General features: G+C 46.4%; 1 protein-coding gene across 1 annotated transcript in view; it reads left to right on the top strand.

Moving 5' to 3' along the window:
• LOC109902269 (lysine-specific demethylase 4B) overlaps positions 1-26,703 on the top strand; it is a 98,829-nt gene extending 72,126 nt beyond the window's left edge. Inside the window, 8 exon segments of the mRNA XM_031786392.1 lie at positions 7,260-7,339; positions 7,557-7,612; positions 7,806-7,914; positions 15,591-15,776; positions 16,098-16,268; positions 17,358-17,477; positions 21,435-21,527; positions 24,948-26,703. Of these exon segments, the coding sequence (XP_031642252.1) occupies positions 7,260-7,339; positions 7,557-7,612; positions 7,806-7,914; positions 15,591-15,776; positions 16,098-16,268; positions 17,358-17,477; positions 21,435-21,527; positions 24,948-25,409 (1,277 nt within the window). The 3' untranslated portion in view covers positions 25,410-26,703.
• The last annotated feature ends 208 nt before the right edge of the window (positions 26,704-26,911 follow it).

Below are 26,911 nucleotides of genomic sequence, written 5' to 3' on the forward strand. Positions count from 1 at the left end.
CAGTATACAGTCCGTACCAGGCAACCAGCCAGTCAATACCAGTCATTCAACTCCCCCGCCATGTTTACTTTAGACTGTAATTACTGTGTCTGTTCTCCAAAGTCTTGTATTTATTCAGCCAACTAATGGTCCGTAGTATTTCACGCCGTATTACTTTAAATTCCCATTACATATTTGCTCCCCCTCGGGCCCGAAGCAAGGATTTTTTTCTCTCCGCGAGGATCAAAATGCCAATCAAATTGTTCTAGTTAATTTACTGCAACTCAGCCTGAACTGACTGGGATTGCTGTGCCAGTGTGCCCCCCCTAAAACTGTCCCCCTGCAGAAAAAGAGGTAAATAAAATAGTTTGGTGTCATTTTTTTACTCGGCCAGTCTAAGCTGCGTAGCCAATTAAGCTTGCCTCTGTATGGTAAGGTGGCAGGGAGCGGTTAGCCTGCGCACACGCAATGTTAGCCAGGTGACCCTACTCTGATTAGAGGACTTGGGAGAGGAGAAAAATCTCAAGCTCTCCTCTCCGGCCTGCCCCCCGTAGTCATAGTACTATCAAAGATGGTGAATAAATTAAGATAGTTGAGTCAGGCCTTAACATTGGACTTTTTTCAGTTCATGGCCACTTAAGGGGGTGGCTCTCCCATAGACACCAATGCGATAGCAGCTGGGTCTGGTCTACTTAGTGCAATTGAACAAGAAAAAAACTGTGACTGGTATGTCTCGCTTTTTCTTCCATCTCTGGTACTATTTTTCTTCCTTGAGCCAGATGGCAGCTCTCAAAGTAGCCTCCCTTTGCCTTGATGACAGCTTTGGCAACTCTTGGCATTCTCTCAACCAGCTTCACCTGGAATGCTTTTCCAACCGTCTTAACGGAGTTCCCATATATGCTGAGCACTTGTTTCCTTCACCCTGAGGCCAGGTCAGCTGATGCAGCATTCCATCACTTTCGTTCTTGGGCAAATAGCCCTTACACCGCCTGGAGGTGTGTTGGGTCATTGTCCTGTTGAAAAACAAATGATTGTCTCACTAAGCGCAAACCAGATTGGATGGTGTATAGCTGCAGAATGCATGCCATGATGCATGATGTGATAAGTCCGTTCACCAACGACAACAAGGCATGTTAAATGGTGGTCTGGTAGTCAGACCTAACTTGATGAATGGAGATCTGCAATGAGCTCATATAGGCCGAGTTCAGTTGGTTCATATTCCAAATGGACTACAGGAAGCTAGACTACTGCATTGAATTATTCCCAACATTTTCTCCCCAAACAAAGTTATTAAGAAGCCAGTTTACATTTTCGCTAGCCTATCCACATAAAGACACCTATTAATTACAATAATCATTAGACCTAAAGTTAACCCGAGACCTGTTTTAGTGTCATTGAGAACCGCCTCAATTTCATTCAGGGTCAAGCACAAGCCTTCTGTGTTGGCTACATGGTGTAATATAAACAAAGGGGTGCGGTCTAAGGCACTGCATCTCAGTGCTAGAGGCGTCACTACAGACCCTGGTTCGAGTCGAGGCTCTATCGCAACCGGCCGTGATTGGGAGTCCCATAGGGCGGCGCACAATTGGCACAGCGTCGACCGGGTTAGGGTTTTAGCCGGGGTAGGCCGTCATTGTCAATAAAAATTTGTTCTTAACTGACTTGCCTAGTTAAATAAAAAAAACATTTTATTCAACCTTTATTTAACTAGGCAAGTCAGTTAAGAACAAATTCTTATTTATATATAATTTTAAAACTCTAGGTTTCAGGAAATGGCAGTTACAGGTTTTCCTGAGGGGAAGTTGACTGACACCCTCCGGACCTCCTCCCTACCCAATTTTAGGCCTACATCAGCACCACCTTGTCAGAAAATCCCAGGGAGAGCCCTGATTTGTACATTTGAACCACAGGAGGTTGGTGGCACCTTAATTAGAAAGACGGGCTCTTGACAATAGCTGGAGCGGAATAGTGGAATGGTATCAAATACATCTAATGTGGTTGATACTATTGCATCTTCCCCATTCCAGCCATTATTATGAGCCGTCCTCCCCTCAGCAGCCTCCTGTGATTTTTAAACATGATTTCTAGTTAGCTACTGAAGAGCAGCCAATTACCAAGTACCCATACTAGTCTATGGCCCACCATTTCTACAGAGGCAGTCTTCAACATCGTTATAAGGCAAAAAAATAATTTTAAAAAGTGCATTTGCCTAGGATTTAAGCAGTGGGTGTCGCACGTGCGCCGTCGTGTGTTCCGGGGGGGGGGGGGGGGGTGGTTCTCGTTATAATTCTTCAGGTTGGCAGGTCTGATTTACAATTCATGTGCTGATTCTCCACCCACTGAAAAATCAAATCTTCTTATTTGACATGTTGAACATGGGCAACTGTCTTTGTTGGCTTACTGCCATCTAATTACTCCAAATTGGATTATTCCCCAGCTTTGGTTAGAATGAGATAGTAATTACAGTACGTTCTTACCACACGCACGCACCTCCCCAGCAGCTGTCTGTCCGGATCTGGCCGGCCCTACGCCGGGGCTGCGTTCGGCCCTCGCCAGCTGCTGAGGTCAGGAGAGGTCAGGAACGGACATCCTGTAGAGGCCAACTCACCCAGGCCTTCAACACTAAAATCAAATCAAAGTGTATTTGTCACGTGCGCCGAATACAACAGGTGTAGTAGACCTTACAGTGAAATGCTTACTTACAGGCTCTAACCAATAGTGCAAAAAAGGTGTTAGGTGAACAATAGATAAGTAAAGAAATAAAAACAACAGTGAAAAGACCGGCTATATACAGTAGCGAGGCTATAAAAGTAGCAGACACTGGGTAGTCAGGCTGGTTGAGGTAGTATGTACCACACACACACACACACACACACACACACTTTTATATCCTAGGTCCATCGAGCACCTATAGAAGAAGCAAGTAAGACAGGGCCTTGACTGGGTTAAAGCAGCCATCGGCGGGCCTATAGCACAACAATGATCCGGCTTCGGGTCTCAAATCAAATCATGTTTATTTGTCACGTGCGCCGAATACAACATGTGTTGTATTACAGTGAAATGCTTACTTACAAGCTCTAACCAATGGTGCGGGGGAAAAAAGGTGTGTGTGTGTGTGTGTAGGTAAGGGAATAAAACAACAGTAAAAAGACATTTGAAAAAAGAGGAGGAAGGCTATATACAGCCACCTGTTAGTCAGGCTTATTGAGGTAGTATGTACATGTAGGTATCGTTAAAGTGACTATGCATATATGATGAACAGAGAGTAGCAGAAGTGTAAAAAGGGGGGGGGGGGGTGGCGGGACACGATGCAAATAGCCCGGTTAGCCAATGTGCGGGAGCACTGGTTGGTCGGGCCAATTTAGGTAGTATGTACATGTATAGTTAAAGTGACTATGCATATAAGATAAACAGAGAGTAGCAGCAGTGTAAAAGAGGGGTTGGGGGGTGGCACACAATGCAAATAGTCCGGGTAACCATTTGGTTACCTGTTCAGGAGTCTTATGGCTTGGGGGTAAAAATGGTTGAGAATCCTTTTTGTCCTAGACTTAGCACTCCGGTACCGCATGCCATGCGGTAGTAGAGAGAACAGTCTATAGTTGGGGTGGCTGGGGTATTTGACAATTTTTAAGGCCTTCCTCTATACTGCCTGGTATAGAGGTCCTGGATGGCAGGCAGCTTTGCCCCAGTGATGCACTGGGCCGTACGCACTACCCTCTGAAGTGCCTTGCGGTCGGAGGCCGAGCAACTGCCGTACCAGGCAGTGATGCAACCAGTCAGGGTGCTCTCGATGTTGCAGCTGTAGAACCTTTTGAGGATCTGAGGAATAGACTTTGTCGTGCCCTCTTCACGACTGTCTTGGTGTGTTTGGACCAATCTAGTTTGTTGTTGATGTGGACACCAAGGAATTTGAAGCTCTCAACCTGCTCCACTACAGCCCCGTCGATGAGAATAGGGACGTGCTCAGTGCTCCTTTTCCTGTAGTCCACAATCATCTCCTTAGTGTTGGTTATGTTGAGGGATAGGTTGTTATTCTGGCACCACCCGGCCAGGTCTCTGGCCTCCTCCCTATAGGCTGTCTCGTCGTTCTCGGTGATCAGGCACTGTTGTGTCGTCAGCAAACTTAGTGATGGTGTTGGTGTCGTGCCTGGCCATGCAGTCATGGGTGAACAGGGAGTACAGGAGGGGACTGACCACGCACCCCTGGGGAGCTCCAGTGTTGAGGATCAGCGTGGCAGATGTGTTGCTACCTACCCTCACCACCTGGGGGTGGCCTGTCAGGAAGTCCAGGATCCAGTTGCAGAGGGAGGTGTTTAGTCCCAGGATCCTTAGCTTGGTGATGAGCTTTGAGGGTACTATGGTGTTGAACGCTGAGCTGTAGTCAATGAACAGCAATCTCACATAGGTGTTCCTTTTGTCCAGGGGGGAAAGGGCAGTGTGGAGTGCAATAGATTGCATCATCTGTGGATCTGTTTGGGCGGTATGCAAACTCTAGGGTCTAGGGTTTCTAGGATAATGGTGTTGATGTGAGCTATTACCAGCCTTTCAAAGCACTTCAAGGCTACGGACGTGAGTGCTACGTGTAGTCATTTAGGCAGGTTGACTTTGTGTTCTTGGACACAGGGACTATGGAGGTCTGCTTGAATATATTGATATTACAGACTCAATCAGGGACATGTTGAAAATGTCAGTGAAGACACCTGCCAGTTGGTCAGCACATGCCCGGAGCACACGTCCTGGTAATCCGTCTGGCCCCGCAGCCTTGTGTATGTTGACCTGTTTAAAGGTCTTACTCACGTCGATTTCGGAGAGCGTGATCACAGTCGTCCGGAACAGATGATGCTCTCATGCATGCCTCAGTGTTGCTTGCCTCGAAGCCAGCATAGAAGTGATTTAGCTCGTCTGGTAGGCTCGTGTCACTGGGCAGCTCGCGGCTGGGCTTCCCTTTGTAGTCTGTAATAGTTTGCAAGCCCTGCCACAACCAAACGAGTGTCGGAACCGGTGTAGAACCAATCTTAGCCCTCTATTGACGCTTTGCCCGTTTGATGGTTCGTCGCAGGGCATAGCGGGATTTCTTGTAAGCTTCCGGCTTGTAAGCAGGAATCAGGAGGATAGAGTTGTGGTCGGATTTATCAAATGGAGGGCGAGGGAGAGCTTTTTACGCGTCTCTGTGTGTGGAGTACAGGTGATCTAGGTGATCTTTTTTTCCCTCTGGTTGCACATTTAACATGTTGATAGAGATTTGGTAGAACTGATTTCCCTGCATTAAAGTCTCCGGCCACTAGGAGCGCCGCCTCTGGGTGAGTGGTTTCCTGTTTGCTTATTTCCTTATACAGCTGACTGAGTGCGGTCTTAGTGCCAGCATCTGTCTGTCGTAGTAAATAAGCAGCCACAAAAAGTATAGCTGAGAACTCTCTAGGCAAGTAGTGTGGCCTGCAATTTATCACAATATACTCTACTTCAGGCGAGCAAAATCTAGAGACTTCCTTAGATTTCGTGCACCAGCTGTTGTTTACAAATATGCACAGTCCGCCCCCCCCCCCCCCCTCGTTTTACCGGAGTGTGCTGTTCTTTCCTGCCGGTGCAGAGTGTATCCCGCTAGCTGAATATCCATGTCGTCATTCATCCACGATTCTGTGAAGCATAGGACATTACAGCTTTTGATGTCCCGTTGTTCGAATATTCGGGATCTTACCTCGCCTAGTTTATTGTCCAATGATTGCACGTTGGCGAGTAATATTGCCGGTAACGGCAGCTTTCCTAGTTGTCTTCTGCGGGTCCGGATGAGGTCTGTGTCCCAAACGGCACCCTATTCCCTACACCGTAGTGCACTATGTAGGGAATAGGGTGTCATTAAGGACGCCACCTCTTCTTTTTTTATATATAAAAAAAATTATATATATATATAATTCCATTCCATATACAAACTTATACGTACAAACAGCAACTTACAGATGCACACAAACAATGGCGACATCTCATCTGCCCAGACCTGCCTGCTCACACCCCCATCCTTAGTGCCTGCATTATTGTTTAACACTTGGCCTTAAATTGTATCGATTTGTTTTTCTAGACTCACCCATGCTATTTCAATAATAAATCATCAACCTTTTCCATTGTGTTAATGATGGTGGATTGATTGATTTCCAAGTTTTCAGGTTATGTTTTTTCAAGATGAGTGACGAGAAGAGACTCACCCAGCCCATTGTGTATCTCACTACACCCCCATATGCCATGTCTTGAAATACACAGCCTCTCTTTCTGAAGACAACACTCCAGAAAGTTCTGTCTCTCTTTATTTACCAACAAACCCACTTTCCCCACCACTTGTTATTTTTTTCACGGAGATGCCGAGAGTTCAATTTTAAGGGGCATACGGCATCTGTCAAAGTGCAACATCTGTCAAAGTGCAGCGCCACGAAATGGCAGAGAGCTTGTTATCAGCGCTGTGTGTGTGTGTGTGTGTGTTTCTGCTTGCTTAGCTGGGTTTTCACTACACTTCAGTTCAGCTTCGGCCTAGATGATTGTTCTCAACTCTGTTGTTTTCTAAGTTTCAGTGAATTGATAGTTCTATGTTTTATTGTGGATGAGATCCCACTTAAAGGCATGCATTTAGGCCACATTTAAACACAATTGGTTCCTTAGATAAAGGACACACACACACTGCCCCCCCCCCCCTCCCACAAACACACACGCATATATACACACACACACACAACCATACCAAGTGGGCCTCCTGGGTTCTTATTAGCACTAAAGCGGAGCTCCCACCCCAGACAGGGAAGTTCATTATCCCATCCAGGAGAGAGGAGCACTGAGCTAGCGAGACACTGGACAGGCAGCAGCAACGGTGTTGTTGAGAAGAAGAAATGAAGCGGTGAGGCATCCTGTCAAAAACAAACACACTCTCTTCTCCCCTCCCCCCCACCCCACCCCACCCCCCACACACACACACACACACACACACTCTCGTCATCTCTTTCTGGGTCATTGCTTGTAGCTGATCTACATGCACGCGAGTTCAAATGCACAAACGACAACAACGATAACAGAAAAATATTTTGCCGCCCAATAAGTGACTACTGCAGAACTACGTGGGGATTTGTAAAAAGAGAGGAGGAGAAAGTTGTGCTTTGATTAACAGAATCCTTTTCATGGCTCAGTAGGTTCAGTACCAATAAATGTGAATGGCAGGCCAGAAGATTCAGTTAATGTTGACTTGTTTCTTTTCTCTCTCTCTCTCTTTCTCTCTCTTTCCTTCTTACCCCCCCCCCCCCCAGGTTGTTATGGTGTTAGGCCGGACACGGTACACAATGGGGCCTGGAAGTGTTTGAGATGTACAGCGCTCGCCTGGACAGCGGTGAGTCCTCAATCAAATCAACACAAAACCGCATTATGCCTTCACTGTGAAACAACTCCATGTGGACTCAGACCACCGGGCTTCTTAATTGACCATGTTTATCCCATTTGGAAACGTATTTTATATGCAGGGATGTTGATACGACTGAACAACACCCCTCACTTCCCCTCTGTGCCCACTGCCTACCCACATCCTAACCCTTCATGTGTTCTCACAGGACTGCTGTCTGTGTAACTTACGGGGAGGCGCTTTGAAGATGACCACGGACAACCGGTCAGTGTCCCCTTCCCTAACTTCTGCACGGCACTGGCCGTCCCCTATGTTACTGTAACATGGCATGGCTTTTGATAAGTTGTACGCTGTGTGTTGTGAACAGTTGGGTGCTCGCGTCATATGTGTCCCCCCCCCCCCACACACACACACACACACGAACACACACGTCATGTCTCCTCTCTTCTCCCTCCAGGTGGGTCCATGTGATCTGTGCCATCGCTGTGGCCGAGGCCCGCTTCGTCAACGCCGTCGAGAGGGAGCCGGTGGACATCAGCGCCATCCCAGAGAACAGGAAGAGTCTGGTGAGTGGAGGGAGCCCAAGAGACATGCTCAATTGGCACCAAATGGCCTGAAACAGGGAAGGGGACTAACTGAACTTGTCCAATGAGTGGCCCTGACAGTGTGCCCTAAAGTACATGACTCTGGTCCTAGATGGCCGATGTGTAAAATGCACAGCATTTTCGTCAGATGCTTAAACTTGGTGATCTCCTTTGCATTGGGGGGAGCCTTCTCAAAATTAGACTTGAGTATTCTAGAATTACGCTCCTCCCATCCTGCTCCTCAACTACTGCGACTGCTCTGTCGCTACCAGGGCCCGTATCCGCAAAGCATCTTAGGGTAGGAGTGCTGATCTCGGATCAGTTTTGCCATAAATGATATGGACGGATCCTAGGTCAGCACTCCTACTCTGAGATGCTTTGTGGATACGGCCCTGGTCTCTCAACTATTCTCTCACAAACTACCTCGCGTCTGCGGCTCTCATGTCGTTTTCTCTCCCCATCACTCCATCATCTCTGTCAGTCCTTGGTCTTTTTCATTCTTTCTTTCTCTCTCTCTCTCTGTTCCTTTTTTTCTCTTCTCTTTCTCTCTTTTTTACTCTCTCTCTCTCTCTCTCTCTCTCTCTCTGTTCCTTTTTCTCTCTCACCAACTCCCTTCACACTCCACTGTCTCCCGTTCTCTCTTTTGCTCTTGCCACTCTGTCTCCTACCATCCGTCACTCCCTCTCTCCTCCTCCCGGATGGATGGATGGTGTATTAGTGAGCCGAGGAGGACGGTGGCAGAGTTAAATAATAGATGCACGGAAATGAATGGCTGAATAATCAGGTGTCATTTCTCTTTGCGCTAAATGAACTGCGTTGATCCCGCGGGCAGGAGGCAATTTCCCATTGCTGCCGTGCCTTTGAACACACGGCTCCCTTCCCTCCCTTTATCTCCCTCTCTCCGTCCCTCGCTTGATCCCTCCCTTCATCCGAAGCGACTTCAGTCGCACAGCCTCTGCAGTGGCATTGTCACAAATCTACAAATATAATGTCCCCCCCCCGAATAATCTATCAAAAGAAGTGAAGATCGTCTTTTGAATAATTTACATCCGAGCACCGTTTCCTCCACCTTTTGAAAAGGGCTGTTAAAAAGCTGCCGCGCCCTCCTAATGTTTTGGACGACTGGGCTTATCTCTATTGTAGAGGAATGGTGTGATCTAATTAATTTGGGGCACCACATGTTATTAGTCCACAAGAAACTGTAATTGTCATCTCATTTGGAAGGTCATTAAGTTCTCAAATGACGAGCTAAATCCATTCCTCAGAGGCCAGTGGATACTTTTCGAGACGAAAGACTTATTCTAGGAGCAACGAGATAAGAGTTTACAGGATGAATGAATAGTGGCGATTTCACTGGCAAACTACTCTGCGGTACAGAATTAGAATCCAAAAAGCAGAAAGGGAAAAGAATAAGGGGGAGAAGGTTGTAGAGCATTTGATCAAATGGGCAAAGGCAAGATAATTGTTTGAAAGTAGTCCAAATGAAGTGAGCCAGGTAATCCTAGGAGAATGACAGCCTTAATGAAGTAAGACGAGGCAGATTTACACCCTCGGTCAAATCAAGGAAGTCACAGGTGACCTGGATACTGCACTTCAGACAAACGGATTGTTATTGTGGTGCGCGGAGGATGGAGTCTCAACTTTCGGGAACACAGATTCACCGCATGTCCATCACTCAAACAACAAATGTGCAAAAGTAGCCCAATTAGCGGGATGGATCTGACCATCTTCTTGTCCCCGCAGTGCTCAAGTTTATAATGGCTGTCAGTGAAAACCCATACAGCGCTGTGAAGCGGAGAATGTGACCCCTGAAGTTGTGTACAGCACGTTACTGTACACCCACTGCGTTCCAATTTAGTTGCTTATCAATGACAAACTCTGCCATTTTTAACCCTGTATACAGGATCACGAGGGCTACCAAAACCCTCAAATCTGTGAGCTAACTTGGAACAAATAAAATAGTACAGTCAAATTAAACTTGGTAAAGTCAGAAGCACTAATAAGAATTGTATAGAAAATACTATTTTTTTCAAATGGAGAAAGTTTATTTTGCATAGTGCAAAAAATATGCATCTCATGTGTAAGCATTTATTTTCTCAAATCTAGTGATAATTGGTAACGGTTATATTAGACTCAATTTGGAGAGTTAAAAGACAGCAGCAACAGATCCTCTTTATTGATACCAATTCAAAGGCCAGGATTGTGGGGGTAAAATCATGTTTATGCAACCTAATAATCACCCTTAGAATACTTCCAGAACCAACTTCATTTTGAATTTAAATGTGAGAATCTACAATAGAAATTGACCTTCTCCTAGTCTTCATTGAGCCCTGGTTTTGGGACAGATGGGATGAGTTCAAATCAGGTGCCAGTCCTATGGAATTCCCCCCCCCCCCTCGAGCTGTTTGATTGATTTGATCTGCTAGTTAAAGAAACACACACACACACACACACACACACACACACACACATGACATGGATATCATTCAAAAAAGTCAGACTTGTTTCCATTGTGGTCTTCATTGATGGAGATGGAGTTTGAAAAGTCTCTCTAGTAGTCCGTTCCGGATGATGGAAAGAGAGTTGATGCAGTGGGTTGGAAATGCAGTATAGCATGAGTGGACGGGGCATCAATGGTACAGCCAGGGAGAAACAAAGACGGTCAGACAAAACTCGTTTTTCAAACACTCCACATATGTCTTGTTAAAACTTAACAAACTATAGTTTTGGTAAGTTGGTTAGGACATCGACTGTGCATGACACAAGTACATTTTCCAACAATTGTTGATTATTTCACTTATAATTCACTGTATCACAATTCCAGTGGGTCAGAAGTTTACATCAAATCACATTTTATTTGTCACATACACATGGTTAGCAGATGTTAATGCGAGTGTAGCGAAATGCTTGTGCTTCTAGTTCCGACATTGCAGTAATAACCAACAAGTAATCTAACTAACAATTCCAAAACTACTGTCTTATACACAGTGTAAGGGGATAAAGAATATGTACATAAAGATATATGAATGAGTGATGGTACAGAGCGGCATATGCAAGATACAGTAGATGGTATCGAGTACAGTATATACATATGAGATGAGTATGTAAACAATGTGGCATAGTTGAAGTGGCTAGTGATACATGTATTACATAAAGATGCAGTAGATGATATAGAGTACAGTATATACGTATACATATGAGATGAATAATGTAGGGTATGTAAACATTATATTAGGTAGCATTGTTTAAAGTGGCTAGTGATATATTTGACATTTCCCATCAATTCCCATTATTAAAGTGGCTGGAGTTGAGTCAGTGTGTTGGCAGCAGCCACTCAATGTTAGTGGTGGCTGTTTAACAGTCTGATGGCATTGAGATAGAAGCTGTTTTTCAGTCTCTCGGTCCCAGCTTTGATGCACCTGTACTGACCTCGCCTTCTGGATGATAGCGGGGTGAACAGGCAGTGGCTCGGGTGGTTGTTGTCCTTGATGATCTTTATGGCCTTCCTGTAACATCGGGTGGTGTAGGTGTCCTGGAGGGCAGGTAGTTTGGCCCCGGTGATGCGTTGTGCAGACCTCACTACCCTCTGGAGAGCCTTACGGTTGTGGGCGGAGCAGTTGCCGTACCAGGCAGTGATACAGCCCGCCAGGATGCTCTCGATTGTGCATCTGTAGAAGTTTGTGAGTGCTTTTGGTGACAAGACGAATTTCTACAGCCTCCTGAGGTTGAAGAGGCGCTGCTGCGCCTTCTTCACGATGCTGTCTGTGTGGGTGGACCAATTCAGTTTGTCTGTGATGTGTATGCTGAGGAACTTAAAACTTGCTACCCTCTCCACTACTGTTCCATCGATGTGGATAGGGGGGTCTTCCCTTTGCTGTTTCCTGAAGTCCACAATCATCTCCTTAGTTTTGTTGACATTGAGTGTGAGGTTATTTTCCTGACACCACACTCCGAGGGCCCTCACCTCCTCCCTGTAGGCCGTCTCGTCGTTGTTGGTAATCAAGCCTACCACTGTTGTGTCAGCCGCAAACTTGATGATTGAGTTGGAGGCGTGCGTGGCCACGCAGTCGTGGGTGAACAGGGAGTACAGGAGAGGGCTCAGAACGCACCCTTGTGGGGCCCCAGTGTTGAGGTTCAGCGGGGTGGAGATGTTGTTGCCTACCCTCACCACCTGAGGGCGGCCCGTCAGGAAGTCCAGTACCCAGTTGCACAGGGCGGGGTCGAGACCCAGGGTCTCGAGCTTGATGACGAGCTTGGGGGGGTACTATGGTGTTAAATGCCGAGCTGTAGTCGATGAACAGCATTCTCACATAGGTATTCCTCTTGTCCAGATGGGTTAGGGCAGTGTGCAGTGTGGTTGAGATTGCATCGTCTGTGGACCTATTTGGGCGGTAAGCAAATTGGAGTGGTCTAGGGTGTCAGGTAGGGTGGAGGTGATATGGTCCTTGACTAGTCTCTCAAAGCACTTCATGATGATGGAAGTGAGTGCTACGAGGCGGTAGTCGTTTAGCTCAGTTACCTTTCTTGGGAACAGGAACAATGGTGGCCCTCTTGAAGCATGTGGGAACAGCAGACTGGGATAGGGATTGATTGAATATGTCCGTAAACACACCGGCCAGCTGGTCTGCGCATGCTCTGAGGGCGCGGCTGGGGATGCCGTCTGGGCCTGCAGCCTTGCGAGGGTTAACACGTTTAAATGTTTTACTCACCTCGGCTGCAGTGAAGGAGAGGCTGCATGTTTTGGTTGCGGGACGTGTCAGTGGCACTGTATTGTCCTCAAAGCGGGCAAAAAAGTTATTTAGTCTGCCTGGGAGCAAGACATCCTGTTCCGTGACGGGGCTGGTTTTCTTTTTGTAATCCGTGATTGACTGTAGACCCTGCCACATACCTCTTGTGTCGTTGAATTGAGATTCTACTTGGTCTCTATACTGACGTTTAGCTTGTTTGATAGCCTTGCGGAGGGAATAGCTGCACTGTTTGTATTCGGTCTTGCGGAGGGCAAGGCAATCAAGTCAACACTATGTCAACACTATGTTGACTGTGCCTTTAAACAGCTTGGAAAATTCCAGAAAATTATGTTATATGGCTTTAGAAGCTTCTGATAGGCTAATTGACAACATTTGAATCAATTGGAGGTGTACCTGTGGATGTATTTCAAGGCCTACCTTCAAACTCAGTGCCTCTTTGCTTGACATCATGGGAAAATCAAAAGAAATCAGCCAAGACCTCCGAAAAAAAATTGTAGACAAGTCTGGTTCATCCTTGGGAGCAATTTCCAAACGCCTGAAGATACCACGTTCATCTGTACAAACAATAGTACGCAAGTATAAACACCATGGGACCACGCAGCCGTCATACCGCTCAGGAAGGAGACGTGTTCTGTCTCCTAGAGATGAACGTACTTTGGTGCGCAAAGTGGCAATCAATCCCAGAACAGCAGCAAAGAACCTTGTGAAGATGCTGGAGGAAACGGGTACAAAAGTATCTATATCCACAGTAAAACGAGTCCTATATCAACATAACCTGAAAGGCCGCTCAGTAAGGAAACTGTAGTCTGGCCGCTCAGCCAGACTACAGTTTGCAACTCACATGGGGACAAAGATCATACTTTTTGGAGAAATGTCCTCTGGTCTGATGAAACAGAAATAGAACTGTTTGGCCATAATGACCATCGTTATGTTTGGAGAAAAAAGGGGGAGGCTTGCAAGCCGAAGAACACCATCTCACCCGTGAAGCACGGGAGTGGCAGCATCATGTTGTAGGGGTGCTTTGCTGCAGGAGTGACTGGTGCACTTTACAAAATAGATGGCATCATGAGAAGGACAATTATGTGGATATATTGAAGCAAAATCTCAAGACATCAGTCAGGAAGTTGGAGCTTGGTCGCAAATGGGTCTTCCAAATGGACAATGACCCCAAGCATACTTCCAAAGTTGTGGCAAAATGGCTTAAGTACAACAAAGTATTGGAGTGGCCATCACAAAGCCCTGACCTCAATCCTATAGAACATTTGTGGGCAAAACTGAAAAAGCGTGTGCGAGCAAGGAGGCCTACAAACCTGACTCTGTTACACCAGCTCTGTCAGGAGGAATGGGCCAAAATTCACCAAACTTATTGTGAGAAGCTTGTGGAAGGCTACCCGAAACATCTGACCCAAGTTAAACAATTTTAAAGGCAATGCTACCAAATACCAATTGAATATATGTAAACTTCTGACCCACTGGGAATGTGATGAAAGAAATAAAAGCTGAAATAAGTCATTCTCTCTACTATTATTCTGACATTTCACATTCTTAATAAAATAAAGTGGTGATCCAAACTGACCTAAGACAGGGAATTGTTACTAGGGTTAAATGTCAGGAATTGTGAAAAACTGAGTTTAAATGTATTTGGCTGTAAACTTCCGACTTCAACTGTATTTCTATGAGGAAATTTGATGCATTGGTTCTACCTCAGCCGGCAAAGACCAAAGCAAAAAAAGGGGCAAGCTAAACAAACAAACAAATAAATAAATGTTTGTTGACGTCCATAAATCTCCTCCTGTGGTTCGTTCCGTTTGTGAAGCCTGTCTCATGATTCTGCCCAGTGGAATATTAAATCAGGCGACTGCGAGGCCGGTGAAATATCTCCTAGCCGAGGCCCTATCGAGAGCTGTTGTGCATTTCCACCGCTGGCCCACGGGGTCTAAAATGAAGTATTGACATTTTAATAAATATTTTTTATTTTCCATCGATCTCCTGCGGGTCACGGCGGGCTATATGCAATCTGTCAGCGAGAGAGAAGGAGACAGAAGAGGGATGGGGAGCGAGCGAGGCGAGGGGGGGGGGGCAGGCAGGGAGAGGGGTTAAGAAAGTGAGGGGGGAGAGATGGGAGAGAAGAAGAAAGGAATGGAGAGAAGGAGAGTGTGGAGATGGGATCGGAATAGGTTGAAAGAGTGGTAGGAAGGAAAAAGGCGGATGGTGAGAGAGGGAGGCGAGTTAGAAAACAGGTCTTGAGGGTGAAGGAGAGATGGGAGAAAGACTGAAAGAGATGAGCGACCGATGCGAGGTGGGGGAATGCCACGTACGAGAGGATCAAGGAGGCAGAGAGAAGAAAGGATGGACAGGAAAATAACAGATGAAGGATAATATTTAGTTTGAAGAGCCAACTTAAAATGTTGCCTCGTTTAAACTCCTGCTGTGCGCAACAGAGCGCACCACCTTTGTAACTGCATTTGAATGAGTGTTTCTCACCTTTTCATGACATTTACAAAGAACAAAAGTTTCACTTGTAAAACTTTAGAGTGAAATACTGTTTCGCCGAACTTACGATGAGCATTTATTCATTGTTCACTTGCTTTTACACCATGTTTTGACTAAAACTGTACCCCTGAAATATCGTTTTTGCTCGAACAATATTTGGATGTTTTTGTTTTTTAATGTCAACTTCGGACACAACAGGTAAACTGTGTTGCTTCCGTATCAAAGTAAACTCCATCAAAGTTAAGCATTTATTTTCAGCCAAGTCTCTTGCTCTTGTCGATATTGAAACATACTCCTGAAATACTAAATGCTCTGACAATAGTGTAGAAAAGTGTTTATTTTTTTAGACAGACTTTAGACACTGTCAGTACGATGTTTTGACTCTTAACACGCCTATTCCCTTATCTGTTGTTGCAGAAGTGTGTGTACTGCCATAAAAACACCAAGCAGATGTGCGGCGCGTGTATCCAGTGTTCCCACGACAGCTGCTCCACCTCCTTTCATGTCACCTGCGCTCACATCGCCGGCGTGCTCATGAAGCCCGCCGATTGGCCCTACGTGGTGTCCGTCACGTGCCACAAGCACAAGAAGACCAATCACAAGGTGCGAGCTGTGTTACGCTGTGTGAAATAGACATTTGTAAAACGAACAGCTTCTACTTAGCTTTATGTTATGAATGTGTCAGGCTAAGTGTTAGCTTCACTGCTACACTATACGTTTTTCAGATTAAATCTCATATGTCCCGCTTATGGGTTTCCTGCCAACTGAAATTATCATAGAATATGAAGGCTGTGCACTGTCTGTGATCCACTGCTCTAACAACATATAAATAAAATGGCAATAGATAGATTTTAATCAAGTACATGATATTTCCCTCCATGTCAAATACTCAAACACCCTCCCTCTGTCTGTCTGTCTGTCAAGGCGAGGGCGGGGCCAAGGGGGGAGTTCTCTCTGGGCCAGAAGGTGATTGGTCGGAACAGCGACGGCTGGTTCTACCCCTGCACCATCATCGGCATGGCGTCGCACACCTTCTACGAGGTCAACTATGATGACGGCTCCTACTGCGACAACTTATTCCCAGAGAACATTGTGGTGAGTTCCACTCTACACCGCTCGGTGTCTTAATCAAAGCAAAGTTTATTTGTCACATGCGCCGAATACAACCTTACCGTGAAATGCTTACTTACAGGCCCTTAACCAATAGTGCAGTTCAAGAAGAGTTAAGAAAATATTTACCAAGTAGACTAAAGTAGAATTAATAATAAAAAGTAACACAATAAGAATAACAATAACGAGGCTATATACAGGGGGCACCGGTACAGAGTCCGTGTGCAGGGGTACAGGTTAGTTGAGGTAATTTGTACATGTAGGTAGGGGTGAGGGGACTATGTATAGGTAATAAACAGTGAGTAGCAGCAGTGTACAAAACAAATGGGGGGGGTCAATGTAAATAATCTGGTGGCCATTTGATTAGTTGTTCAGCAGTCTTATGGCTTGGGGGTAGAAGTTATTAAGGAGCCTTTTGGTCCTAGACTTGACGCTCTGGTACCGCTTGACGTGCTGTAGCAGAGAACAGTCTATTACTTGGGTGACTGGAGTCTCTAACACTTGTATGGGCTTTCCTCTGACACCACCTATTAAATAGGTACTGGATGGCAAGAAGCTTGCCCCGGTGATGTACTGGGCCGTTCGCACTACCATCTGTAGTGCCTTACGGTCAGATGCCGAGCAGTTGCCATACCAGGCGGTGATGCAACCGGTCAGAATGCTCTCGATGGTGCAGCTGTAGAACTTTTTGAGGATGTGGGGACCCATGCCAAATCTTTTCAGTCTCCTGAGGGGGAAAAGGTTGCGTTGTGTCCTCTTCACGACTGGCTTGGTGTGTTTAGACCATGATAGTTTGTTGGTGGTGTGGACACCAAGGAGCTTGAAACACTCGACCCGCTCCACTACAGCCCCGTCAATGTTAATCGTTAAGGTTTAAAACAGTGAGGTGACCATTACATGGTGAAGTGTTGACCTAGTCGACGAACATAACAACAGGAGAGAAAATGAGCTCTCCAAGCCGTGTTTCATAGAGCGGCATATCGAATGGATATGTTGGATGCATCAAATCCTAACCTGTTCTTGTCTTGTTCCCTCCTCTCATACCCTCACCCCCCCAATGTCTCCCTCTTCCAGAGTCATGACTGTCTTCGTAACGGCCCGCCAGAGATGGGCGAGCTGATGTTGGTCCACACCGCGGAGGGCAAGGCGCTCAACGCCTCCTACGTCAGGGACCACGTCCACAAGCACTACCAGGTGAGTAGCGGTGGCCTCCCATACTTTCCTTTATTCCCTCCCCCTCATCAGCCCACGAGCCCCGTGGCCGGTCACCAACCATTTTACCCGGAGAGCGACTATAGGCTTCGGTGCAGTTTTTTGATTCGAGCCCAGCACTAATGTCAAGTTGATTAGTTGGAATCGGGATGTTCGAGCTAGTCTAGTACAGAAGCCTGTACACCCCTTTGTACCGCCATGTGGATCCGAGGGGTATATGGCTTAAAATCCTATCCCGACCACTTTTGAAGTTTGTAAACATCTGACGTCTTAAAAAGCGTCACTTGAGTCATAAAGTCCACATTAGCATAGCCTAGGGCTAAATGGAGCTACTGTATATTATCGTTCTACCACTAGGATGCGTGGCAGGTCAAGAATAATATATTTCCCCTCAAACCTGTTGTAAACTCTTTTAGTAGGCTTTATGAAAGGCATTTACATTGATTCCCTATCACTGCACGAGGTCGGTTCTAGAGCTCAAGCCTCTTTACGACACAACTTACAACCTACAGGACTCTTACTCTCCAGCACGCTATTTATCTGCGTGCGAAAAAAAGATGGCCGCCCTTGTAGGTTATGGCGGAGGATCTTGATACAGCGGGCATTGAAACGTAAAAGTCGAGAGATTTAGCATTTGCGGCCAGCACGTGGGGAATTTAGTGGTGCGAAGCGCAGAGTGCTTACGAGGTATACCGCTTAGAGGAGAGGTGGGTGTTCCTGGAATTTGTACCGGAGAAACACAACTCCTCAGAAGACATGTGGTGCGTACACACACACACACGGCGAGAGAAAGAGCCTGTTATATTAATCTCGAAGCAAGTCGGCCTGGTCTTAGCCTCGTGAGCACTTCTGTGCGCTCACACACACTTTCAGCGCTCAGAGCTCACACATACTCGGCATGGGCGATGTGTGATATGACAAGACAAATGCCACACACACTTTTTCTGGTTTAGGATCACACAGACCAATCCCTTTTATCAGTGTGTGAGTCTGTCTGTATGTACAGTGTCTTCGGAAAGTATTCAGACCCCTTGACTCTTCCCACATTTTGTTACGTTACAGCCTTATTCTAAAATGGTTCAAATACAATTTTTTACTCAGCAATCTACACACAATACCCCATAATGACACTTGGAGACAGGTTTTTCTGGCATTTTTGCAAATTTATAATAAAAAAAACAGAAATACCTTATTTACATAAGTATTCAGACCCTTTGCTATGAGACTTGAAATTGAGCTCAGGTGCATCCTGTTTCCATTGAACATCCTTGAGATGTTTCTACAACTTGATTGGAGTCCACCTGTGTTAAATTCAATTGATTGGACATGATTTGGAAAGGCACACACTTGTTCAGTAAAAGGCACTTAACAGCCCGCTCGGACTTTGCCAAAAGGCACCTAAAGATTCTCAGACCATGAGAAACAAGATTCTCTGGTCTGATGAAACCAAGATTGAACGCTTTGGCCTGAAAGCCAAGCGTCACGTCTGTAGGAAACCTGGCACCAACCCTATGGTGAAACATGGTGGCGGCAGCATCATGCTGTGGGGATGTTTTTCAGCGACTGGGAGACTAGTCAGGATCGAGGCATAGATAAATGGAGCAAAGTACAGAGAGATCCTTGATGAAAACCTGCTCAGGACCTCAGACTGGGGTGAAGGTTCACCTTCCGACAAGACAACAACCCTAAGCACACAGCCGTGGCTTCGGGACAAGCCTCTTGAATGTCCTTGACTCGCCCAGCCAGAGCCCGGACTTGAACTCAATTGAAAAATATATTTAATCCATTTTAGAATAAGGCTGTAACGTAACAGAATGTGGGAAAAGTCCAGGGGTCTGAATACTTTCCGAATGCAGTCGATGTGAGTTCATGGACATGCCTCTGTCTGCGCATGTGTGTGTGTGTGCGCTCTAATCTAGGAGTCTCACTGTGCTTGTATATATGTGTGTTTACACCTGCCTGCATTCTCACTGGTCTATTTTTCTGTTTGGACAGCAGACCAAAATCCTGTTTTTTCAGATGTTATTTCCAACATAACAAACAACCACAACACTTTCAGAAGAAAAAAAGAAAGAAAAACTTCTCAAAAAGTGTATTCCCTCCCCGTCTTACTGGCGGTGAGATGTCTGTGTGAGCCAGCGCTAAGAAGCTGTTAAAATCAACTCTCCAGCTGGTGCCTGTGTCAGGGTGGCGAGCGCGACCTTGTCTAGTAGCCGTCACCACCCCAAAGGGCCTCTCTCTCACTCACTCACACACCAGAGTTTTCAAAATGCATACCCTCTCCAGCTCATTCCAAAATGGTGGGTAACGAGCTGATAACCTGCCTAACATTGCTTATGTAATAGAATGGGGAATGGGAAGCACGCTTCAATTACCAGTTGACATTTTTTAAATAATTGTAGCTATTTTTAATCAACCTCCGTTTGCATTTGTTGAATTTTTGTTACCCGATGATTGGTCTTTATAAAAGCACATTTAGTCCAGCAGCAACGAATGAGCTGTTTGAGAAGCTCTAGCTGTTGCTCTCACGCTGCCTTGACAGATTTCCTACTCATGTGCTGTGCACTTGTGATAAACATAACTACTAACGAAAATACACCCGCGCCAATTTAATTCCACTACATTATGCAAATGGACCTATGGACTGATAAGCATGACCAATCGAAATGTATTTACATTGACTGGTATTTCCGTCGATGAACATGCTAAAACGGTATTTTGCCATCAGACTTTTTTCTTCTCCCGGACAATTGGCCGGTGGCAGTTTTTTATTTATCGGCTTTCCATTTTTTTGGGTGCCCAAAAGCCGGCTATTACCTGCTAATGGAAACCCTGGTGTTTGTGTTTGTTACCTTCAATCACGCAATTCTGGTACTGTATTTTGTCCTATTGACTTATCCAACTTGGAGCCAGGGACTCTCCAAAAGTCAAAGGGTCTGTTTTTGTAGTTTTTCCAAGTATGACACTTCATCAACTTTTTATTAAAGCTTCTTTTTTTTCTCTCTCACTCTCTTGCCCTCTCTCTTTCTCCATTTCCATCTCTCTTTTCTCTCTCTCACTCTCTTGCCCTCTCTCTTTCTCCATTTCCATCTCTCTTTTCTCTCTCTCACTCTCTTGCCCTCTCTCTTTCTCCATTTCCATCTCTCTTTCTCTCTCTCACTCTCTTGCCCTCTCTCTTTCTCCATTTCCATCTCTCTTTTCTCTCTCTCACTCTCTTGCCCTCTCTCTTTCTCCATTTCCATCTCTCTTTTCTCTCTCTCACTCTCTTGCCCTCTCTCTTTCTCCATTTCCATCTCTCTTTTCTCTCTCTCACTCTCTTGCCCTCTCTCTTTCTCCATTTCCATCTCTCTTTTCTCTCTCTCACTCTCTTGCCCTCTCTCTTTCTCCATTTCCATCTCTCTTTTCTCTCTCTCACTCTCTTGCCCTCTCTCTTTCTCCATTTCCATCTCTCTTTTCTCTCTCTCACTCTCTTGCCCTCTCTCTTTCTCCATTTCCATCTCTCTTTTCTCTCTCTCACTCTCTTGCCCTCTCTCTTTCTCCATTTCCATCTCTCTTTTCTCTCTCTCACTCTCTTGCCCTCTCTCTTTCTCCATTTCCATCTCTCTTTTCTCTCTCTCACTCTCTTGCCCTCTCTCTTTCTCCATTTCCATCTCTCTTTTCTCTCTCTCACTCTCTTGCCCTCTCTCTTTCTCCATTTCCATCTCTCTTTTCTCTCTCTCACTCTCTTGCCCTCTCTCTTTCTCCATTTCCATCTCTCTTTTCTCTCTCTCACTCTCTTGCCCTCTCTCTTTCTCCATTTCCATCTCTCTTTTCTCTCTCTCACTCTCTTGCCCTCTCTCTTTCTCCATTTCCATCTCTCTTTTCTCTCTCTCACTCTCTTGCCCTCTCTCTTTCTCCATTTCCATCTCTCTTTTCTCTCTCGTCTTCTCCACTATTCAGGTGGAGTTCCAGGATGAGTCACAGTTGTTACTGAAGCAAACAGAGATCCACTCGCTGGAGCAGGACCTGCCCAAAAGGGTCTGCGCCCGCCTGGTACGAGATCACCTGGCACCCACCTACTAGGGCTGGGGAGAGGGAATCAGGGGGATGGGCTGGGGAGAGGGAAGCAGGGATGGTTTGGGGGAGAGGATGGCAAGAGTGGGCTGGGCTGGGGGAGAGGATGGCAGGAGTGGGCTGGGCTGGGGAGAGGATGGCAGGAGTGGGCTGGGCTGGGGGAGAGGATGGCAGGAGTGGGCTGGGCTGGGGGAGAGGATGGCAGGAGTGGGCTGGGCTGGGGGAGAGGATGGCAGGAGTGGGCTGGGCTGGGGGAGAGGATGGCAGGAGTGGGCTGGGCTGGGGAGAGGATGGCAGGAGTGGGCTGGGCTGGGGAGAGGATGGCAGGAGTGGGCTGGGCTGGGGGAGAGGATGGCAGGAGTGGGCTGGGCTGGGGGAGAGGATGGCAGGAGTGGGCTGGGCTGGGGGAGAGGATGGCAGGAGTGGGCTGGGCTGGGGGAGAGGATGGCAGGAGTGGGCTGGGCTGGGGAGAGGATGGCAGGAGTGGGCTGGGCTGGGGGAGAGGATGGCAGGAGTGGGCTGGGCTGGGGAGAGGATGGCAGGAGTGGGCTGGGCTGGGGGAGAGGATGGCAGGAGTGGGCTGGGCTGGGGGAGAGGATGGCAGGAGTGGGCTGGGCTGGGGGAGAGGATGGCAGGAGTGGGCTGGGCTGGGGGAGAGGATGGCAGGAGTGGGCTGGGCTGGGGGAGAGGATGGCAGGAGTGGGCTGGGCTGGGGAGAGGATGGCAGGAGTGGGCTGGGCTGGGGGAGAGGATGGCAGGAGTGGGAAATTGGTGCGTGTACAATATTATTGCACATTACGTTATGATGCTCAGTTCAGTCAGGGCTGTGCTGAGCCCTTTTATAAAATGTACTTCCCACCGTATGTACAGTGCATCTGGAAAGTATTCAGACCCCTTATTCTGAAATGTATTAAATCATTTTTTCCCCTCATCAATCTACAGACAATACCCCATAATTACATAGCAAAAACAGGTGTTTAGAATTGAGTGGAAATGAACAAATAAAAACGTATATCTCATTTACATAACTATTCAGATCCTTTACTCAGTACTTTGTTGAAGCACCTTTGGCAGCGATTGCAGCCTCGAGTCTTCTTGGGTATGACGCTGCAAGCTTGACACACCTGTATTTGGGGAGATTCTCCAATTATTCTCTGCAGATCCTCTCATGCTCTGTTAGGTTGGACGGGGAGCTCCGCTGCAGTTATTTTCAGGTCTCTCCAGAGATGTTCGATTGTGTTCAAGTCCGGGCTCTGGCTGGGCAACTCAAGGGATATTCAGAGACTTGTCCCGAAGCCACTCCTGCATGGTCTTGGCTGTGTGCTTAAGGTCGTTGTCCTGTTGGAAGGTGAACCTTCGCCCTAGTCTGAGGTCAAGGATCTCTCCGTGCTCCTTTCATCTTTCCCTCAATCCTGACTAGTCTCCCAGTCCCTGCCGCTGAAAAACATCCCCACAGCATGATGCTGCCTCCACCATGCTTCACCATAGGGATGGGCCCATGCACTGTCAACTGTGGGACCTTTTATAGACAGGTGTGTGCCTTTCCAAATCATGTCCAATCAATTGAATTTACCACAGGTGGACACCAATGAAGTTGTAGAAATATTTCAAGGATGATCAATGGAAACAGGATGCACCTGATTTCAATTTCGAGTCTTATAGCAAAGGGTCTGAATACTTAAGTAAATAAGGTATGTTTAGCATTTTCATAGATTTGCAAAAATGTCTAAAAACCAGTTTTTACTTCGTCGTTATGGGGGCATTGTGTGTAGATTGACGAGGAAAAATATATATCCATTTTATAATAAAGCTGTAACGTATCAAAATGTGGAAAAAGTCAAGGGGTCTGAATACTTTCCGAATGCACTGTAAATAAACTATGTTCAGATACTTATGACTTTTTTAAACGGGGGGACTAAATATAAGAAGTGCTTTCATTTCTAAATGTTGAAACAGATATGTATGAAAATACCCTCAAGTAAAGGGTGACATTCTGTGCAATCGCCTCATATGAATTATTTGATCTCATATCCAAAGTCCTAGGGTACAATGCTAAAATATAAAATGTCAGCTTCACTGTCCAAATGGATAAGGCGGGGAGTTGTACATACTGTTTATATACAAAAGTATGTGGACACCCCTTCAAATGAGTGGATTCGGCTGTTTCAGCCACACCAGTTGCTGACACATGAATACAAATCGAGCACACCGCCATGCAATCTCCTTAGGTCAACATTGGCAGTGGAATGGCCTTACTGAAGAGCTCAGTGACTTTCAACATGGCACCATCATAGGATGCCACCTTTCCAACAATTAAGTTTGTCAGTTTTCTGCCCTACTGGAGCTCCCTGGTCAACTGTAAGTGATGTTATTGTGAAGTGGAAACGTCTAGGAGCAACAACGGCTCAGCCACAAAGCCACACAAGCTCACAGAATGGGACTGCCCGGGTGCTGAAGCGTGTAGTGTATAAAATTGTCTGTCCTCGGTTGCAACACTCACTACCGAGTTCCAAACTGCACAAGAACTGTTTGTCGGGAGCTTCATGAAATGGGTTTCCATGGCCGGCTAGCCGCACATAAGCCTAAGATCACCATGCGCAATGTCAAGCGTCAGCTGGAGTGGTGTAAAGCTTGCCACCATTTGACTCTGGAGCAGTGGACACGCGTTCTCTGGAGTGATGTATCACGCTTCACCATCTGGCAGTCCGACAGACTAATTTGTGTTTGGCGGATGCCAGGAGAATGCTACCTGCCCCAATGTATAGTGCCAACTGTAAAGTTTGGTGGAGGAGGAATAATGGTCTGGGGCTGTTTTCATGGTTCGGGTTAGGCCCCATAGTTCTAGTGAAAGGAAATCTTAATGCTACAGTATACAATTACATTGTAGTTCCAACTTTGTGGCAACAGTTTGGGGAAGGCCCTTTCCTATTTCAACATTGTACTTCCAACTTTGTGGCAACAGTTTGGGGAAGGCCCTTTCCTATTTCAACATGACAATGCCTCCGTGCACAAAGCGAGGTCCATACAGAAATGGTTTGTCGAGATCGGTGTGGAAGAACCTGGCCTGCACAGAGCCCTGACCTCAACCCCATCGAACACCTTTGGGACTAATTGGAACGCCGACTGCAAGCCAGGCCTAATCGCCCAACATCAGTGCCCGACGAAGGGGGTACCAACTCCAAACTAATGCCCATGGTTTTGGAATTAGATGTTTGACGAGCAGGTGTCCACATACTTTTGGTCATGTTGTGTACTTTACTTGATGGGAAACATACATGCTTACAGTTTGGTTGAAAAGGTTGTAGTGGTTTGTATGGTGTAGGGGCAAAGGTATGGAAGAAGGGATTGTGTCTATTTCATGCCACTGTTTTAATCATAAGCTGTATCTTACCTCTCCAGGCAATACCAACCCAGGAAGGTGTTATGTCAGGAGATGAACCACAGGCAGCCAAGCGGCCTCGCCTCCCCGCTCCTCACCCCCCACCTCAAGCCCTCATGGACTCAACGCAGCAGCACCTCGGACGCCACCTCCCTGCTACAGCCCCAGCACCTCACAGTATTACACCCACCACCCCCAGCCATTCGCCTGCTCCCCCCAACACTGACATCAGTGCCCCTACCCTCACACAGGCTCTGGCAATACCCATCCCCGAGCCCACCCTTAACCCAATGCCCGCTCTCCCTGACCCCTGTCTCGCTGACCATCTCCCAGCCGCCCCCCTGCTGGCCCTGTCCCCAGACATGCCCTCCCAGCACCAGGGCGAAGTCTACACGCCTAGCTCCAGCTACGTGTCATACATGGAGACTCTGCTCAATGCACATTTCCCCCCTCAGGAAAAGGGCCCCGGCCCCCTGTTTTAATGAGACATACCACTCCGCAGTGCTAGCTAGGCTCACAGGAGCTCAGCTAATGCTATGAAAGATAACTTAATCTATGCTAACGGAAGCTAGCGGTTGACGAAGCTAACGGAGGCTAGCTAATGGACAGTAGCATCCGCTACACAGGAGTTGAAAACAGGGCGGCAGAGGAAGCCCTCCTCGGTTGCATGTCTCTTCATTTGAATTTTCTCACTGTGGTGATGGGCAGCTCCTGGAACTGCAGCGGGAGAGGGAGGCTTCTTCCGCACCTCTGTATCTTTTCCATTGTGCAAGACACAATGTATAGACATGAATAGACTCTCGCGAGCATCAACGCCGTACCTCTCTGCATCCATTTATTTACCCATTTCTCACACTTTTACAGAAAGGAGAAACCCTTCAAATGGGCACGTGACGTCAGCAGTCTACGTGCATCAGCTTTCTGAGTTGTTCTATAAAACCAGCTACAAGTCTTTTTTTTTTTAAAGAAGCCATACCAACCGCTAACAAGGAAACGGAAAATCAAATGGACAGAATATTTGTGTACAGTTTCAATAATGTATTTTTGTTTTTTCTTGCGAGAGGTCCTGGGGAAAAGGGTGGGGGTGTATTACGGGGGTTTCACAAGTATTTAAATGTCTTAGTCACATATTGATGTAAAATATTTGTACAAAGAAAAACATGTTCAATGCAACCATGGTAGTTGCACTTTACCGTAAACTTGTCTGCAGAACCATTGAATTTTGCGAAGATGTGTCGCAGTAGTTGCGAATGTGACCTTGCGTCGACTAAACCCCAAAATGGTCGTACACAAATGGCCGTATACAAACGGCTCAACGTTTTCCAACTCCAGAACTTCTACTTCTGGGCTTGTTTTGTAGCATTCTTCGTAAAATGTCAAATCAATGTTACTATTCAATTTTGTCTGTCTGTATGACTATTCTTTCTATGTTTATTTTGTGAATATATATTAACTAACCTCACGAGGTGACGGAGAAAATGGTTTGATTATCAAATTGTGATCCTTATTTTTTGAGATTTTAGAACCATAAATTCAATTTCTACTCCGGTGAAGAAATGATGAATTTTCAAATGGTGTGTTGACTCTTTATATTGGGTACTGTAAGGTATCCTGGACCAACTGAGGAAGCATGTTTCTCATACCCTTAGTCACATTGTACATAGTGCAAGCCTTGTGTATGTGAATCACATCTGTCAATGTCATACTAGCCATTTCATTTAACTGTTAAAGAGGCTTTATTTCATAGGAATTAAACAAGAGTTGCAATGATTACTAGCTGCTGTGGTGTTCCTTTCCTTTCTCATGTTTGGAAACTCGCTCTTATCCCTCTCTCTTCCACCAGCTGTCCGTCCTTGCTCATCTCGCGCACCACTCCCCTTCCCTGCAGGCCGCTACGGTTTGACTTTGCTCTAATGGTGCGATTGAGCACAGTGGAGGTATAACTACAGCTATTACTTGCCCCCCCCCCCCTCGGTCCTCCTCT

Source organism: Oncorhynchus kisutch, linkage group LG13 (assembly GCF_002021735.2).
Source record: "Oncorhynchus kisutch isolate 150728-3 linkage group LG13, Okis_V2, whole genome shotgun sequence".
Taxonomy (NCBI): Eukaryota; Metazoa; Chordata; class Actinopteri; order Salmoniformes; family Salmonidae; genus Oncorhynchus; species Oncorhynchus kisutch.